Raw genomic sequence first — 16,134 nt, 5'->3', positions numbered from 1 at the left:
TAAGAATGCTTTAAAAGTGAGCCTTAGAATTGATTAATCACAATCGTGGCATTTAAAACCCTGTGCAATTTTCTCCATGTATGGATTCCATCCTGCTGTAACTCTATTAACCAGTAACTCTCAACAGCTGGAAATTAATTTCGAAGCATGGTTCTTTCCCACTGATTTTTCACCAGTAGAACAAAGGACACTGCAAACCTTAAATCTGTGTAATTGTAGTTTATTATGTGTAGCACAGATTGAAGCTGCCCAATTATTATTAACTACAATCAATAGCAAAACAAAAACTGAATTCAATTCTGAAATCCCTTGAGGGAGGTTATGGATTTTTTTTTTTTTCTTTTTCTTTTTTCGAGACAGAGTTTCTCTGTGTAGCCCTGGCTGTCCTGGAACTCACTCTGTAGATCAGGCTGGCCTCGAACTCAGAAATCCGCCTGTCTTTGCTTCCCAAGTGCTGGGATCAAAGGCGTGCGCCACCACTGCCCGACATTTTTGGATTATCTTTTAAAAATAACTTGAATAATAAACAGTTTAAACACAGAACAATTGTAAACAATATAGATGTATCCAGGCTGAAGAAACAAATGGAAACATTTACTACTAGCTTCTCCCAGTTGCGACTTAAAGTTAGAATACTCTTGTTTTTCCACCACAGGGATTCACTGAATTTGCCCAGCCTGGCCTGGAACCTGTGTGTTCAAGTTCAGGTAATTCTCCTGCTTCAGTCCCATAAGTAACTGGGCTACATACAGGCTTCTCACACAGTCTAGCCTTCACTTCCCCATTTTCAGTATTGTGCACATGCATAATTAAACGTTTTAGTAATAGCAACATTTAACAGCTTTTTAAAATGGAGTAACGTAATTTAACCCAGTATGACTAAAATCTATCATCCCAGCAAATAATACAAGATTTATGAATGAGATGGGTTGTCAGCGGTGTACTGGCAACACTTAACAGCCTAGCAATGCTCGAACTAGCTACATTTCCATAACTCTCTTGGCTACATCTTAGCCAAATTACACTCAGCTGCCCTAGAGAACGCACAATCTTGCGCGAATTCAGCACCAAGAGATTCTTCCGATTTTGAGTTTGGGGATTCCTTAAATAACACAGTCTCTTGGCTCCTCCGGATTTGGCCAAGATAAAGTGTAGAGGCGGCGCGTGCTGCTTAGAGACAGTGCAGGGGGGTGGGGGGTGCGCACGGAGGCTGAACCCGCGGGCGCGGGCAGCGGTTGGTAGCTGCCGGGCGGCGAGCACGCGGGGGCAGCTCCACCCGTGGGCGCGCGGGCCGGCACCGAGGCGCGAGGGCGCCGCCCCGGGGGCGGGGGCACGGGCACCGGGCTCCAGAGGGCGGGGCAGGGCGGACCGCATCGTGCTGGGATTCGGACGCCCGCAGAGAGCAAGGACCAGAACGCGGAGCCGCGGCGAGCGAAAGGGACGGGGGCGGCGGCGGCGGCGGCGGCGGCGGCGGCGGCAGCGGCGGCAGCCGGGAGGGTCTGGACCACGGGAGCCCGATCGCGCGGCAACGGCCGCCTAGAGCGCGCAGCGCCGTCAGCCTGCGCTCGCAGCACACCAGCGCGCGCACGCTAAGGGGTGCGCGGTGCTGAGCGCGCGCCGAGCGGCCGGGGGCGCGCAGGCCCTGCCCGCCCCTTCCGTCCGCACGCCAGCCGCCCCGCCGGCCCTTCCTCTCCCACCTTCCACTCGCGGCCCGCGCCCCGCACCCGGCGGCCCCCGCGTCCTCCTCCCGCGGCAGCGCTGTCCGCGGCGGCCGGAGCGGGCCGGGCCGGGCCAGCGGGCCGGGGGATGGCGCTGCTGGACCTGGCCCAGGAGGGAATGGCCTTGTTCGGCTTCGTGCTCTTCGTGGTGCTGTGGCTGATGCATTTCATGTCCATCATCTACACGTGAGTTGGAGGGTCGGGGCCTCGGGGACGAGCTGGACTGGCAGGCGTGTGTGCGGTGGAGGGTAGCGTTTTGCGGGGATAGAGAAAGCTGATCCCCAAACGGCCCTCTAAATCGGTCTCCTTGGGGCGGTGCGACGCGGGGTCCTGGAGAAGGAATAGCGCTGGAGCCGCGACCCGACTCCTGGGTTGCAGGCGACTACCGAGCTCTAGGAGAGGAGCCTGCTTCTCTGTCTGGTGGAGGGTTGTCTACTTGGTTTGATTGTGTAGGAGATTCGTGTGATTTTTCTTCCCATATGGGCGAGGATGTATGGTGTATTGTGAGGTTTTCCGCTCCCTCCGCGCCGGCCACGTCTCTATTATGGAGATGGTCCTTTACACTCTTCCGGGAGCTGCTCACCGCCACCCGAGACTTCCCAGTGGATTACCTCCTTCCTAGAAGAGCTATGTGCTTGGCTTAGGTGTGTAGCACCTGCCCGCCTTGAAGAAGGTCCGTCTCCGAGCCAGTGTTATAAAGCATCGAGTCCTGTCAGCGTGGCATTTCAGTATCATGTCTTTATTTATTTATCTTTTTTCCAAGTCTTTATGTATTGGCTTGTTTGGAGTTGCAGCCTTAATCTGTTTTCCACACACATCTTTTCATTTGGCAGGTACCTCCTAAGGCCTACTAGATAGCACCTGGAGTTGGGCTGGGGACATAGGTGAGAGAGCAGGACAAAACTCCTGCCCTCATGAAGCTTACATTCTAGAAGGATGAAACATGATAAAAATCTAAATAAGGTTATTCCCTATAAAGCTCATGACTAAAACAGAACAGGGTGAAGGGGCGGAGAGAGACATGATATAGGTGACTGAGTTTTGATCCATCAATGAAATGTCTTTAAAATGAAGCCTGTTTAAATGTGTAGAGATGAACTCACTTGGCATTTTAGCCTGAAAGAAGGGGGAGGAAATTTTTATTTATTTATTTAATTTTAACTACCAGATAGGGATAGGCTAGAATAGGCTGTATGTTAATGAAAAACAGGGAAGGATGTTAGGCAGTTACTTTTTTTTTTTTTTTTCCACTATAGAAAACATGTGCTTTTCTCCATCTGGTGTGCCATTTCCTGACACCGAGAAAGACGACACCTGTATAAGATAAGCAGACAGGGTTTTGTGGGTTTTTTTAAAAGTGAAAGAAAACATACCCTGTTTGGAATTTAGAAATGTAAGCAGTATTCATTTTAACTACATGGGCTCTTTAAAAAGCAATAGTTATTTTATCAGGAATTTAGACAGTACAGAAAGGAATAAAGAAGATAGTTATAACATACCAAAACGTTACCTTGTTAACCATTTTTGCCTACCTTCCCAATTAGGTATATATATGTGTGTGTGTGTGTGTGTGTGTGTGTATGTATGTATATGTATATTGTATGTATATAGAGACACACACACACACACACACACATATATATATATATCAGGCAGAAGAGGAGAGTGGAGACTGTACCGTGTCATGACTGTTGTTCCACGGCCTGCTTTAAAATCTCACCTACTGACTAAATGGTGTTTGATAAGCAGTACAGGGCACTGTTCTAGGTGCTAGAAGTTAAGCATGAAGAGCCAAACACCCCAAGGCTGTTGCTTGTCGGGAGCTGCCTGCAAAGTAACCTGACTATTGTTTTTCTATGCACAAATGTGTGAGCTCTCTCCATTAGCGTAGGAAGATGCATGGCGTTTTGGCTTCTGAGCTTTTAATATTCATTTATTGTTTTTGGTAGGCTATTCAGTTGATTTAAGCAACACTTAAAAAGAAACAGTTATATTTGTATTTCTTAGCTTTTTCCTGTGCTGGGAACCAAACCCAGGGCCTTCTGTATGTTGGGCAAGTGCTTCATCCCTAAGATATATTGCTAGTTCCTGTGATGAATTCTTATACATGCATCTATTTAAATCACATTTCAAAGGGGGGGGAAGTATTGGACCAGAAATGATACATCTTTTAATCTTTGATACAATGTTGCCTTATAAAATGTGATAGCTATTCCTAGTCCTGGCAGTCAGGTGATGGGTATTTCCCTGTTCTGTGTTCCTTATTCTTCACTATTTCTTTTGTTTTGATTTTCATCCACTTAGTTATTGGTTCCACTGAGTTGCTTTTCAGATTTGTATATGGTAATTTCATTTAGTCATAAATTATGTGGCTATAGTCTTTTGCTTATACTGCTGTCAAGTTCCTGTGTTTTTGTGGAGGTAACTCCTATGTTAATCTGTCACATGCTGTGGCTTCTCCTGTCTATATTATTGTCTCTCACTTTGAAGCTAGACAAGTGTTCTGCTTTATGTTCCCTTTTATCGTCTGCATTTCCAAGTATTGTATATATTAATTATATATGTTTGTTAGAATTTTCCTTTTTTTTTATTAGGTATTTTCCTCAATTACATTTCCAATGCTATCCAAAAAGTCCCCAATACACTCCCCCCCCAGTCCCCCACCCACCCACCCCCACCCCTTGGCCCTGGCATTCTCCTGTACTGGGGCATATAAAGTTGGCAAGTCCAATGGGCCTCTCTTTCCAGTGATGGCCTACTAGGCCATCTTTTGATACAAATGCAGCTAGAGTCAAGAGCTCTGGGGTACTGGTTAGTTCATAATAATGATCCACCTATGGGGCTGCAGTTCCTTTAGCTCCTTGGGTACTTTCTCTAGCTCCTCCATTGGGGGCCCTGTGATCCATCCAATAGCTGACTGTGAGCATCCACTTCTGTGTTTGCTAGGCCCCGGCATTGTCTCACAAGAGACAGCTATATCTGGGTCCTTTCAGCAAAATCTTGCTAGTGTATGCAATGGTGTCAGCGTTTGGAAGCTGATTATGGGATGGATCCTTTTTAATTTTCACATACTACACTGATTTTTCTCAGCATTTTTCTTTTCTTTCTTTTTTTTTTTTTTTTCTTTTTGGTTTTTCGAGACAGGGTTTCTCTGTGTAGCCCTGGCTGTCCTGGAGCTCAGTCTGTAGACCAGGCTGGCCTCAAACTCAGAGATCCGCCTGTCTCTGCCTCCCAAGTGCTGGGATTAAAGGCGTGTGCCACCACCGCCAGGCTCTCAGCATTTTTCTTTGTTATACAATGAGATCTAGAGCCCTAGTTAATAATCCTTTTCTGAGATAGGGTCTTACTAGGTAGCTCAGCTTATCCTAGAACTCATAATGTAAATCAGGCTGACCTTGAACTCACAGAGATCCATCTGTCTTTGCCAGGGTTCTAGAATTAAAATCATGTGCCAACCATGCCTAGTTATAATTTTACATTTTGGAGCATAGTACGAATATTAGCTTTGTTGAAGTGCTGTAAAAAAGCTTTGTCATTATTATTATTTTTTTAATACTCCCGGGTGTTACCTTTAAATGTTAAAATGTGTATGTGTGTGTGTTACAACTTCACAAACAACCTGCAAGAGTTAGTTCAATTTTTTTCCTTATACCATGAGGGGGCTCGGGGTTGGGGATTGAACTCAGGTTATCAGGCCTGGTGACAAGCACCTTTACCTACTGAGCCATATCTCCTGCCTCAATGTTATCCTTTTTATACTGATAAGAGCATATTCTGGGTTGAGAGTGCTGGCACACAGGCAGGTAGATTTCTGAATTCAAGGCCAGTGTGGTCTTCATAGTGGGTCTCAAGGCCAGCGTGGTCTTCATAGCAGGTTCTTCTAGGACAGCCAGAATTACATAATGGAGAGATCCTGTCTCAAAACACCAAAATCAAATGAAAGAAGAAATTTCCTGGAAAGAGATGTGCAAATCAAACACCCAAAGTGTCTAGATCTCATTGTATAACAAAGAAAATTCTGAGAAAAGTCACAGTGTAGGATGTGAAAATTAAAAAGGAAAATTCACAACAGTAGAAGAAAACAGACTAACATATATAATACTTGGTGCATATCTGTAATCTTAGCACTTAGCAAGGCTGAGACAGGAGGATTGCAGTGAAGGCTAGCCTAAGGAGTATTATAAGACCCTGTGTCACAAAAACAAAAACTTTAAGGCAAATAACTAGCAGACAAATTTGTATATAGATTCAGCCATACTCACTAGTTAGTCTCTCTCTCTGTTTCTTTCTTTGCAGTCTGGTCTCATTGTCACTTTTTTTGTATGTATGGTTTCATTAAAAAAAATCCGTTTCCTAGTTTGATGGGAATTGTTTTCAGGTGGAGAACAAGGTTGTTTTGTTGTTGTTGTTGTTGTTTTACTTGCCCTTTCCTAACTGGATATGTAAAATTGCAGTTGAGTCTCAACATTTAACAAAGTTAAAAAACTATGGAAATAGTATTTTGTTTAAAATGCTGTGCAGAATCATCTTTATTTTATTAAAAGGATGTATTTTCTGAATATATGTTCTGTCTGCATCTCGGCTGTCCTATTAAGACAAAGATGTAAGCAGATGTTGGTGCCCTCCCTGAAAACCCGTGCTTGCAACTGGCTGACTAGCAGTTGCCAGGTTTCTAAACACTTAGCTTTGTATTGGGTGTCAGGTCAACAGGAGGGCCAACTCTCAACTGTTAGAGAAGCATGAGCAACATCAATATTGCAATAAAAATGTATCAATGGCACCTGCTGAATCCGTTCTATTGTATCTTCTTCTAGTTAGAGAAAAGTCTTGGCCCATGTTTTCAACAGTGGAGCTAACCTTTGATTAATACATTGACTGTCTCTTATTCAATGAAGTTATTTGTTCTGATTTCATACATGTCTCCCAATTCCCATAAGCACCCCTCCCCCCAATAAAGGGTGGTTGTCTATAAAATGGAAACAGGTGTTTCCCATGTTTTGAATCTGTCTCTACTGATGGATATCTATCTCTACCACCCACTTTGTTCCTCTCTAACTTTAATACCAAATGGAGACAAAGTCATTTCACAGTATTATTTTAGATAGCAGATATTTATGGGAAGGGTCTTATTTCCCCGATTTTTGATTTTCCAAAAATAGCAGGTGATTATAGTCTCAAGCAGTCAGTGTGAGCTAAGTGGTCTTTATGGGTTATTTTGTTTTTCCTTTTGTCAGAGTGAGTTTGGTTTCCTAGTTGGGAACTGAAATGAAGACATACAAAGGTCTAAAAGCGGTTGTCTTCTTCCCTTGGAGCCATGTGGAAGCCATCCTTTGGGATGGTTGATCTCTCCCCATCCATTCTTGTTCTCTCTTCTCTCTTCTTCCTTCTCCGAGTAATGCTTGTCTTTCCCCTCTGTGTGGGTGCTCTACTGATTAGCATTAGACACACATTTTTGGTTAGCTGATTGAAAGTGACAGGCCAGCATGGGAATAGTGCTTTTAAAAAATTTTATTTACCTTTATAGGTATGTTTACTTTTATGGGTATTTTGCCTGCATGTATGTTTACTTAGCACGTGTATCACTGGTGCTCATAAAGGCCAGAGGGACTGGTGTTACAGTCTTTTTTTCTTTTCTGTTGTGTGTGTGTGTGTGTGTGTGTCCCCGTATCCCTGGCTGTCCTGGAAAGCTTCCTCTGAAGTGCAGGCTGACCTTGAACTCAGGAGATCTGCCTGCCTCTGCTTCCCTAGTGCTGGGACCAAAGTGATGATCCTAGAAGAGAGAGAAAAATACAAATAATAACCCAGCTAGCTTTACTGTTCAGTAGTGGCTGTCTTAATGGTTCCTCTACTCCCCACACAGTTGATTCCATTCATCTTCATATCTCCCTTTCTGCTTCACTTTTCATATTGTAAGCTAGTTATCATTTGGAAATCCTGGGTCATGTGCTTCAAATCTTATGTGACTCCCAATGCCTTCAGGTTAAACTCAGCCTCTTGACACAGGTCACTGGGAGTGAAGCCAGGACCCTGCCCCTTTTCTTCAATAGCATTGGTTACTGCATTCCTCGCAAGGTGCACTATTTTGTCTCCAGGGTTATCATGCCTTCCTTCCCCTTTCCCCTCCCTTGCCCCTTTTCTCTCTCTCTCTCTCTCTCTCTCTCTTTAAAACATTTTTTTTTCTTTATACTAATTCAAGACTTGAGTTTTGTGAGTGCTTTGGAGTGTCACTTCTCATGACTTCCTGGGGCTTGGGAGACATTACTCATTTAAGCAGAGTGATTTTTCTCTTTTCTGTATACATTGTAAGTTTTTGAGGATACAGATATTGACTCATTTACCACTGTGTTTTCAGGATCTACTAAACATTAAATCACTACTTGTTTAATGAATGTATGATCTTTTGAGTTTCTCTAATAGCTGTACACACATACACACAAACATACACTGGTTTCATATAATAATTATATAAAATTATATATATGTCATATATATTATATAATCGATACATAGCCGTTATTTCCATCTCTCTGGTGCTGGTGGTAATTGTGGTTTAAGGCAAATGGTCAAAATTTGGGATGTATTTATTGGACATAGGTTTTTTTTTTTTTTTAATAAAGTTGAACCAAGTGAAATCTTGTTCTCACTTTGTCTAAACCAGTTGTAGGTGAAATGGGAACTGATTCATGTCAATCTATTTACATCAGTCTGTTAAAGATTTCCTAAGGGACCAGTTGTCTTGCTAAAAAATAATTTTACATTCAGTTCTGCCCTTTGGTGAATGCAGAGCCCAGGGCTAGCCAGGGTTGGCTTACAAATATAAATGCCACAGAGGGTCCCTCTTCTCTCTCCATCCACAGTGATTTCAGATACTGAATAATTTAAAGGCTAGGGTCTGCTTTGAATGGGAATTGTGTACAAATAGGGAATGGTTCATTACTTCTGGTGGCTTTTGCCTTCATGGTACGTTGTGTATTTTTTAGCATTATCTGGTAGGTCCTTCTTGTGAGCTGCCTTTGTTGGTTGCTGTCAGTAAAGCATCACTGCCTGTTTTCTGTGGACCAGAGTTAATCATGGCTTCACCAGAGGGTTGGTTTTGTTTGTTTGTGAGTCTGGTATTGAGATCTCCCGCTGGCTTCCTGTGGTGATATGACTCTTTTACATTCTGTGATATTCGAGTCCATTGTCCAATGGAGACAATTTGTGCTTTCCTATAGGGTTAGCTAACTCCCGCTTATCTCTCCTTCTCACCGGAACCCGGTGTCAGCAAAGTTACAGTCGCACTAAGATAGGCTTCAGCGGCTGTGAGCACATTCAGATGCCCATCGCGAAATGCTAAGAGCTCCGTGGCAATAACATGAGTCACGACCCGACCCACACTGATCATAAACACAGCAACAGCCTTCCAGAGTCCAATTATGTTTGGCAGTGATGGCGGCCACTAATCGTTGGGGATAACTGTCGTGGGCAAGCTGATCCCACAGTCAGCCCAGTTTGATGTGAAATATTAACAAGTGCTGTGTGGAACACCAGAGAGAAATTCTGACCTTGGAGCAGTTGGTTTATTGGAATCACGCAGCACAACTTATAAAACAAAAAACAAAACAAGAGCGTAGTCTGGAGCTATGAAGCCAGGTGACCTTTGCCCTCGAAGGCTATATTCTCTGGGAAGCCTTAAGCAAAGGAGGTGCCTCGCCTTGTTTAAGATTAGTCTGCCATCCCCCCACCCCACCCCCCAGGGCTGCTCCCTCTCTTCTGGGCTTCTATCCTGCCACAGCTTAGCCCAAACAAAATTGCGGGCGGGGGGGGGGGGGGGCATCAAGTCAGAGCTGTTGGTGAGTAATTCTGAAAGATGGGAAGGCACAAAGGATGGGTTACAACCAGGAAAGCCTCAGCAGCACTTGCCAGAGACTTGGATGTCAGGGTGAAGCCAGACATTCAGAAGCCCTCCCTCAGTCACAGGGAGTTGGGGATCAAGTCAAAGCACCGGGAGCTTCCTGCAGAAGTCCAGCATGTCTCCTCCTGCCACTCCTTCCCCTGCTGCTCTGAAGAGATGCACTCTAGTTCAGTGGAGAAGGTGGGATTCCAAAGGCTGTTCCTTCTTTCTGCCCATGGCGTTTGGACTCTACTCCAGCTTCACTGCCCTGCAGCTAGCAGGGCCAGCCTTGCCCACGGCGCTTATAAATACCTCCCTTCCTGGCCTTGACAGTGGCCTTGCCTCAATAACCTGAATGCCTTTGTTATTGTTTGAAGGTGACACTAGCTCCCAGTTGGAAGCTTTAGTCTGGAAATAATTTCTCTTGAAAAAGTATACCTTTTTTTTTTTTTTTTTTTTTTTAGAAAATTTACTGCATTTAATAGCTCCCAAATTGCCCACTTAAGTTTGCTCAATAAAGAGTGAAACCAAAGCCACTGCCTAACCGTATAATAGGACCATTCACTCTGTGCTCAGTGTATTCTTGAAGTTGTAATAAAAGCTGATTTATGAATATTGAATGGATATATTTGTTAAAAGGGAGATACTTCACTAGAAAAAGAATATTGTTAAAAAGCTAGGGCCATGCAGTGGTAGTACACACCTTTAATCCCAGTACTCTGGAGATAGGGACAGGTTGAACTATGAGTTCAAGACCAGCCTGGTCTATAGAGTGAGTTCCTGGACAGCCAGGGCTATACAGAGAAACCCTGTCTCTGAAAAAGGAAAACAATATTATTAAAATCCCAATCAAAGCTCATGCTTCCCCTAAGCAAGAGCTAGCCTTCCAGGTATTAAAGTAGTCGTGGAGAGGGGCTCTCACCTCAAGGGGAGTAGAAAGCTGGTGGGTAGTCTCTGCTCCTGAGGACTGTACTAGACTGTACTATGCAGTCTTTCTCTCTCTCCATATCCTTTACAGAGTGAGATTAGCTTGAAATTGCATACTAATGAAGAATTACCTTGAATATTGTATCTGCTATAGGACAGATATTATCATGCCTGTGTCTCAACCTTCTTCACCTACCAGGCCTAAATGAGGGAGTTTCTTGTGGTTTGGGGACCCAACAGCTGAGACAGGTTCAAAAGATGGCAGGTACACAGAGTTGGGACTCTGCAGAGCCTCTGTCTAGTAGGAAACTCATCTATCTTAGAACAGCTTTGCACAAACCACGCTTGGCACAAACCACACAAACACTAGCAGGCCATTCCTAACTCGTAATAATTTGTTATGTTTAATGTTTTTTAATCTCATGCTTGTATTGTGATACTTTTGGATGTCCACAGAACATTTGTTTACTGCAGTGCTGGGAATTGAACCCCAGGCCTCACCTATGCAAATACTCTTCCCTGAACTATGCCCCCTAAAATTTATCAATTGAGGTTTTAGACCATATTTTTACTTACTGTGTTTTTTGTTTTTGTTTAGAATGATTTATTTAGTTTATATATATGAGTATACTATAGCTGTCTTCAGACACATCAGAAGAGAGCGTCGGATCCCATTACAGATGGTTGTAAGCCACCATGCAGTTGCTGGGAATTGAACTCAGGACCTCTGAAAGGGCAGTCATTGCTCTTTAACCACTGAGCCATCTCTCCAGCCCCACTTACTCTGTTTTAATCATGTTTGTGTTCTCTCTCTCTCTCTCTCTCTCTCTCACACACACACACACCATCTATTTAATTTCTGTTTTTCTCTCTTCCACTGTTTGACATCCTTAAATTTAAAGTCTCTGAACTCTGATAATTCAGAGAAGTTGCAGGTGGCAGAAAATGTCCTTGAATGCCAACACTCGTCCTTTTTTTTCCCCATTTGTTTGTTTGCTTGTTTGTTTGAGTTGTATTTGGTATTAGCTGTCATCGGATGTTTATTTTCAGCCTGTATTTCTGGAACTACCCTGCCAGGTAGACACCATTATGCACACATAAAGAAACAACTTGCCCACGGGCACACTGCTAGTGCTCTGAGTTAGAAATCCTGGCAACCTGCCACCAGCTCAGGCTTCAAAATCAGCTCAGCTGTGCACTGCCAGAGGCAACCTAAAAATAACCCGGAAGTGAACTGAAGTGGACCACTTGGTGGCTAGCGGCCCTATCTGACAATGGGTGACAAGCTCCTCCCCTTTCACAGAGCGTGTGCTGTCCCTCCTACTCATCTGTCCATCTTACAACTGCTACTCTTTGGGAAAGTCCCACCTCCCACCTTTTCTCCTTACAGTCACCAGGTCTCTGGGGTCTCCGGCTCAGCTCTCTGCTTTGCACTTTGGAGTGGCAGGGAGGAGTTTGGGGACTTAAGAAACCTCAGTTGCCTGGTTCTCACCCCTAGAGGTTCAGCACCAGGAGTTTTTAGCTCCATGGGGGATTTTGATGAACAGCCCCTGGTGGCTGTTTACCCACAGGTGTGTCCTGCACCTGTCACCTGTCTCTCTCCACTTCCTTCACTTCTCCACTTACTTCAGGAGCCACAGTTTGCCCTCACCCTTTGCCTTGGCTCACCTTGCTTGGCGTCATATATCAGTCTGTCCAGTTGTCCTGGATCCATCCTGTGGCTTTAGCATCTCAGATTTCAGGATCTTGCAGAGGGCGGTGGCTGGCCATGTGGACAAGCACTACTTCACACTCATGGGTCCTGGACTGGCAGCACTTGCTGTCCGTGTTTAGTGCTGCCTGTTGCACCTTCTGTGTCGTCATCATCCTACCATATTTTTGGCAGATAGATTGAATTCTTGGCTTGTGTTGTGGATCCTGTCAGGCCAATGGCGTTTTTTTCCTTTTACCCTCTGACTAGCTCTTTGGCCCTAATCTGTATATGCAGACATTATTACAAATTCCCCCCAGGAAAGTCCTCCTGTCCCATCTCCTGGTCCCTTCTCAATTCTGTAGTTTTATGAAAACAACAGTTTCACTATTGTTATGCGTCACCTCCCATTTATTTACTTTTCTTTTTGTAAAGTTTTTAAAATTATGTAGTATTTACTTAGTGTCATGTATTTGGGGGTGCCATGGTAAACATGCAGGGGTCAGATGGGCAGTGTTTGAGAGTCAGTTCTCTTTGTTCTGTGTGAGTCCCTAGGTCTGCACCCAAGACTGTCAGTCAGTCTTGGCAATAAATTGCTTTTTATCTCTGAGCCATCTTGTTGGCTCTAGGTACTTAGTTTTTAAATCTGCTTTTAGAAATCTGCCTACTTCTGGGCTGCATCTGATGCCTCCTAAGAGTGAACATTTCATTTCCTGACCTGTCTCCTTGGCAGCATCTTGCTGTTATTTTAAAGAGACCTCAACATTTGTTTTTATTTATGTGCTTGTGCATGCCTGCTTGTTTGTGTGTGCCATGTTCATCTTATGGCTGTCACCACAAGTTCCTTGAGTCCAACTCTGAGTCATCAGGTCCACACTATCTCTCCAGCATGGTCACGAAAGCTCTGTGCATTCTTGATCTGCATTTTCTCTCACCCTTCCCTTCCTGTGTGCCTTTCTGCTGGTGTTTTAAACTACGCAGCCTTTCTTTGCTTTTCTCCTTCTGGACGGTTAGAGCATCTCACCCTGCCTTCCACTCCCCTGCCTTCTGCCCTACCCCCACCCCCCACCCCCGTACTTTGCTCTTCCAGTTTAAAGCACACGCACACACACACAATCCCAGTCGTCATCTATCTGATTTAGGTCTTCCCTGGTTATTTCTTACTGTCTTGTCAACCTTGCCTGTGAAATGGAAGTTCACAGTGGGGAAGAGGCATAGATAGGCACATTGGGATATGCTAAAGTGTACTTTGTATTTCACAAGTTGGGAATGGTGAGGGCAGTGGAGTGGACCACACACTCAGGCCATACCCAGCAAAACCCTTGTCCTTCACCCACCTCCATGGTGGTTCAAGAGTGCTTTGCTGGTACCCTGTTCTAGCATTAATTTGAACACGGTGAGAAATACCTGCTCTAAGCACTTGGAACCACTGTGATTATAAGCACACACGGGAAGTTTGGTGTCTTAGAAGCACAACGACAATGAAAAGCAGACCTTGAGTCCCTGTGACATCCCCAGGCTGGTTTCAGTGTCCTGATTTAGCCACCCATTCTGTTTTACCAGGGTTTTGCATGCCTGGCCATTCTTACAGGATGGAGACATTTTGAATATCACTTTCCCGAGTTCTGGGTATTTTCCTGGACTCAGCTCTGTCTAAATGCAGGGATTGTGCCTGGGCTCCCAGGCCAGCATGTGGCCAGGAGGTGATCTCAAAGAAGTAGTGAGATGGTTGTGGCACTCTCCTCCTTGGAGCCTGTGTCTCCTGAACACTGGAGCCTTTGACCTAGTCGTGCTCAGTGTCTGTAACCATTCGTTCCAAGATTTTGTTAGGATGTATTTGGGTGGGAGGGCAAATCGAATTTGTGTTTCTTTATTTTGTCTAAAGGTTGAAGTCCAGAGGGAAGACTTGGGTTTCTGATGCTTTGTTAAGTTAAAAGAGAGACTGCATGCTGTTTGTAATAGCCTCAAACTAAAAGCAACCAGATATCAATAGCAGGTAGATAGATGATGCATGCACATTAATAGAAGGAATTCTGTAATGAGGATGAATAAGCTATAGACCATCAATAAACCATTAATGTGGGCAAATCTCACTCTAACATAATGGCAAACAAGAGAAGCCCTATATAAAAGGGAATTGGACATGCAGAGGGGGCTCTGGTAATGCTGTTGTTTATGACCTGGGCACAGGCTGCAGGGAGTTCTATCTTAGCAAACTCCTTGAGTTGTTTGTTTATGTCACTTTACATTAGTTACCAATAAAAACAAACAGTGTGAAAAAATGGTCAAGGACCAGCCGAATGCAGTAGTGGTTCTGCAGAACTGGATTCCCAGCGTGAAGCCGGGAAGGGGAAAGTGCCATCTAGAGTCCCAGCAACCATCAAGTCACCTGCTCCAAGTTGCTGACAACTGAGATCACTTTTGAGGCAACACACGAGTGGTCTATTTACACTATTTTGAAAAATAGAACTGTGGATTTGGTTTATGATACACTGGTCACCGTCTGAGGAGTTTTTCTGTATGGGAGAGGTGTGATAGGCAAAGGCACCCTCTCCTAACGCTAGACGTAGTTTTGCTGACATGTCTGAGTTGCGTGGAGTATTTGAACAGTTCTCTCCTTTAAACTACAAGTCTCTGACAGTGTCTGTTCATCATGTGTGTGTCTGTATTCAAATACAAACGGTAACCTAGCATACACTGGGGCTCAGACTCTGTTGTTCAATAAACCAATGCCAAGCATAGTGCTAAATCTGCATGGTTTTGATTAAATGGACATTCTTTTGTGCTTTTGATAAATATTTCAAGTACCCCACACTAAAGAGCTTTGTCGATTACATTACATAAAGTCAAAACACTGTTCTCCAAAGTGGGATTGCATATTCTAGGGAGGGTGTACTCCATATTGACCCCTTGGCATACAGAAAGGAGTATGGCAAGGACTGGTTAGGCAGACAGAAATGGTAGTAGATGAAATTATTAAGGTTCTGCACTGTGGTTTGGTTTTAATTTTGTGAGAAATTTCTGATATGGCCCCTAACAATTCTTTTTATTCATAAGCCTAGAAGTGAACAGTACTGCATTATCAATATAAAAATCTTGAGAAAAAAGGAGGTGTATAGTCTTTTTTTTTTTTTTTTGGTTTTCAAGACAGGGTTTCTCTGTGTAGCCCTAGCTGTCCTGGAACTCACTTTGTAGACCAGGCTGGCCTCAGAAATCCACCTGCCCCTGCCTCTTTATATCTTTATACAAAGAGGGAAAGAAAGTATTATTACTCTAAGCTTATGCCAAATCTAAAAGTTGCAAGACCGTTTTAGTTCAGAAGGTCGCTGCTGCTGCCGCTGCCGCCGCTGCTGGCTTAATTACAGCCTTCCAGATACAGTGAATTATTAGGGGACTGAGTCTGTCTATAAATTGATTGTTCAGCACGTTCACATGAGAGATTTAAGACAATGTCTTAGCATGAAATGGACCAATAGGACTGAATCACCAGATTTAATCAGGGTAGGGATTCTTCAAACTAAAGTAACGGCCAGTGACTCACGGCACTTGGGCAGATAACCAGCCGGCATCCAGGTCAACACAGAGTAAATATACCTACCAACTCAGAGTCAAGCTACAAAGCTTTTGACTTTTCACTTTATTCAGCCTTAGAGAACAACAGAATTGCAACATTTGCAGGAAAGCGGGTGGAAAAGAAATTAACCAGACTCAGACAAATACCTTTTTTTTCCTTGCATATGCAGAATCAAGATGATGATGATGGTAATGATAAATGTATGTGGGGGTGCATTGATCACTGCCCAGATGATCACCCCATTATTAGGGGGAAGGTTTTTATTGTGAATAAGAGGATATCGGGAGCAGACAGAAAGAAAGCAGACTGGACATGGCCAGAAGCAAAAGAGCCCGGAGCACAGAGAGTAGTG

General features: G+C 44.1%; 1 protein-coding gene across 1 annotated transcript in view; it reads left to right on the top strand.

Annotated features, from left to right (window-relative positions):
* Positions 1-1,347: 1,347 nt before the first annotated feature.
* Ugcg (UDP-glucose ceramide glucosyltransferase) overlaps positions 1,348-16,134 on the top strand; it is a 33,978-nt gene continuing 19,191 nt past the window's right edge. Inside the window, exon 1 of the mRNA XM_021159886.3 lies at positions 1,348-1,904. Within this exon, the coding sequence (XP_021015545.1) occupies positions 1,807-1,904 (98 nt within the window). The 5' untranslated portion in view covers positions 1,348-1,806. The remainder of the gene's footprint in view (positions 1,905-16,134) is intronic.

The sequence above is a fragment of the Mus caroli genome, unplaced genomic scaffold (genome assembly GCF_978045245.1).
Source record: "Mus caroli unplaced genomic scaffold, Mus_caroli_1 scaffold_6, whole genome shotgun sequence".
Taxonomy (NCBI): Eukaryota; Metazoa; Chordata; class Mammalia; order Rodentia; family Muridae; genus Mus; species Mus caroli.
The sequence above is the reverse complement of the archived record's forward strand: the minus strand, read 5'-3'. Positions and strand labels throughout refer to the sequence as shown.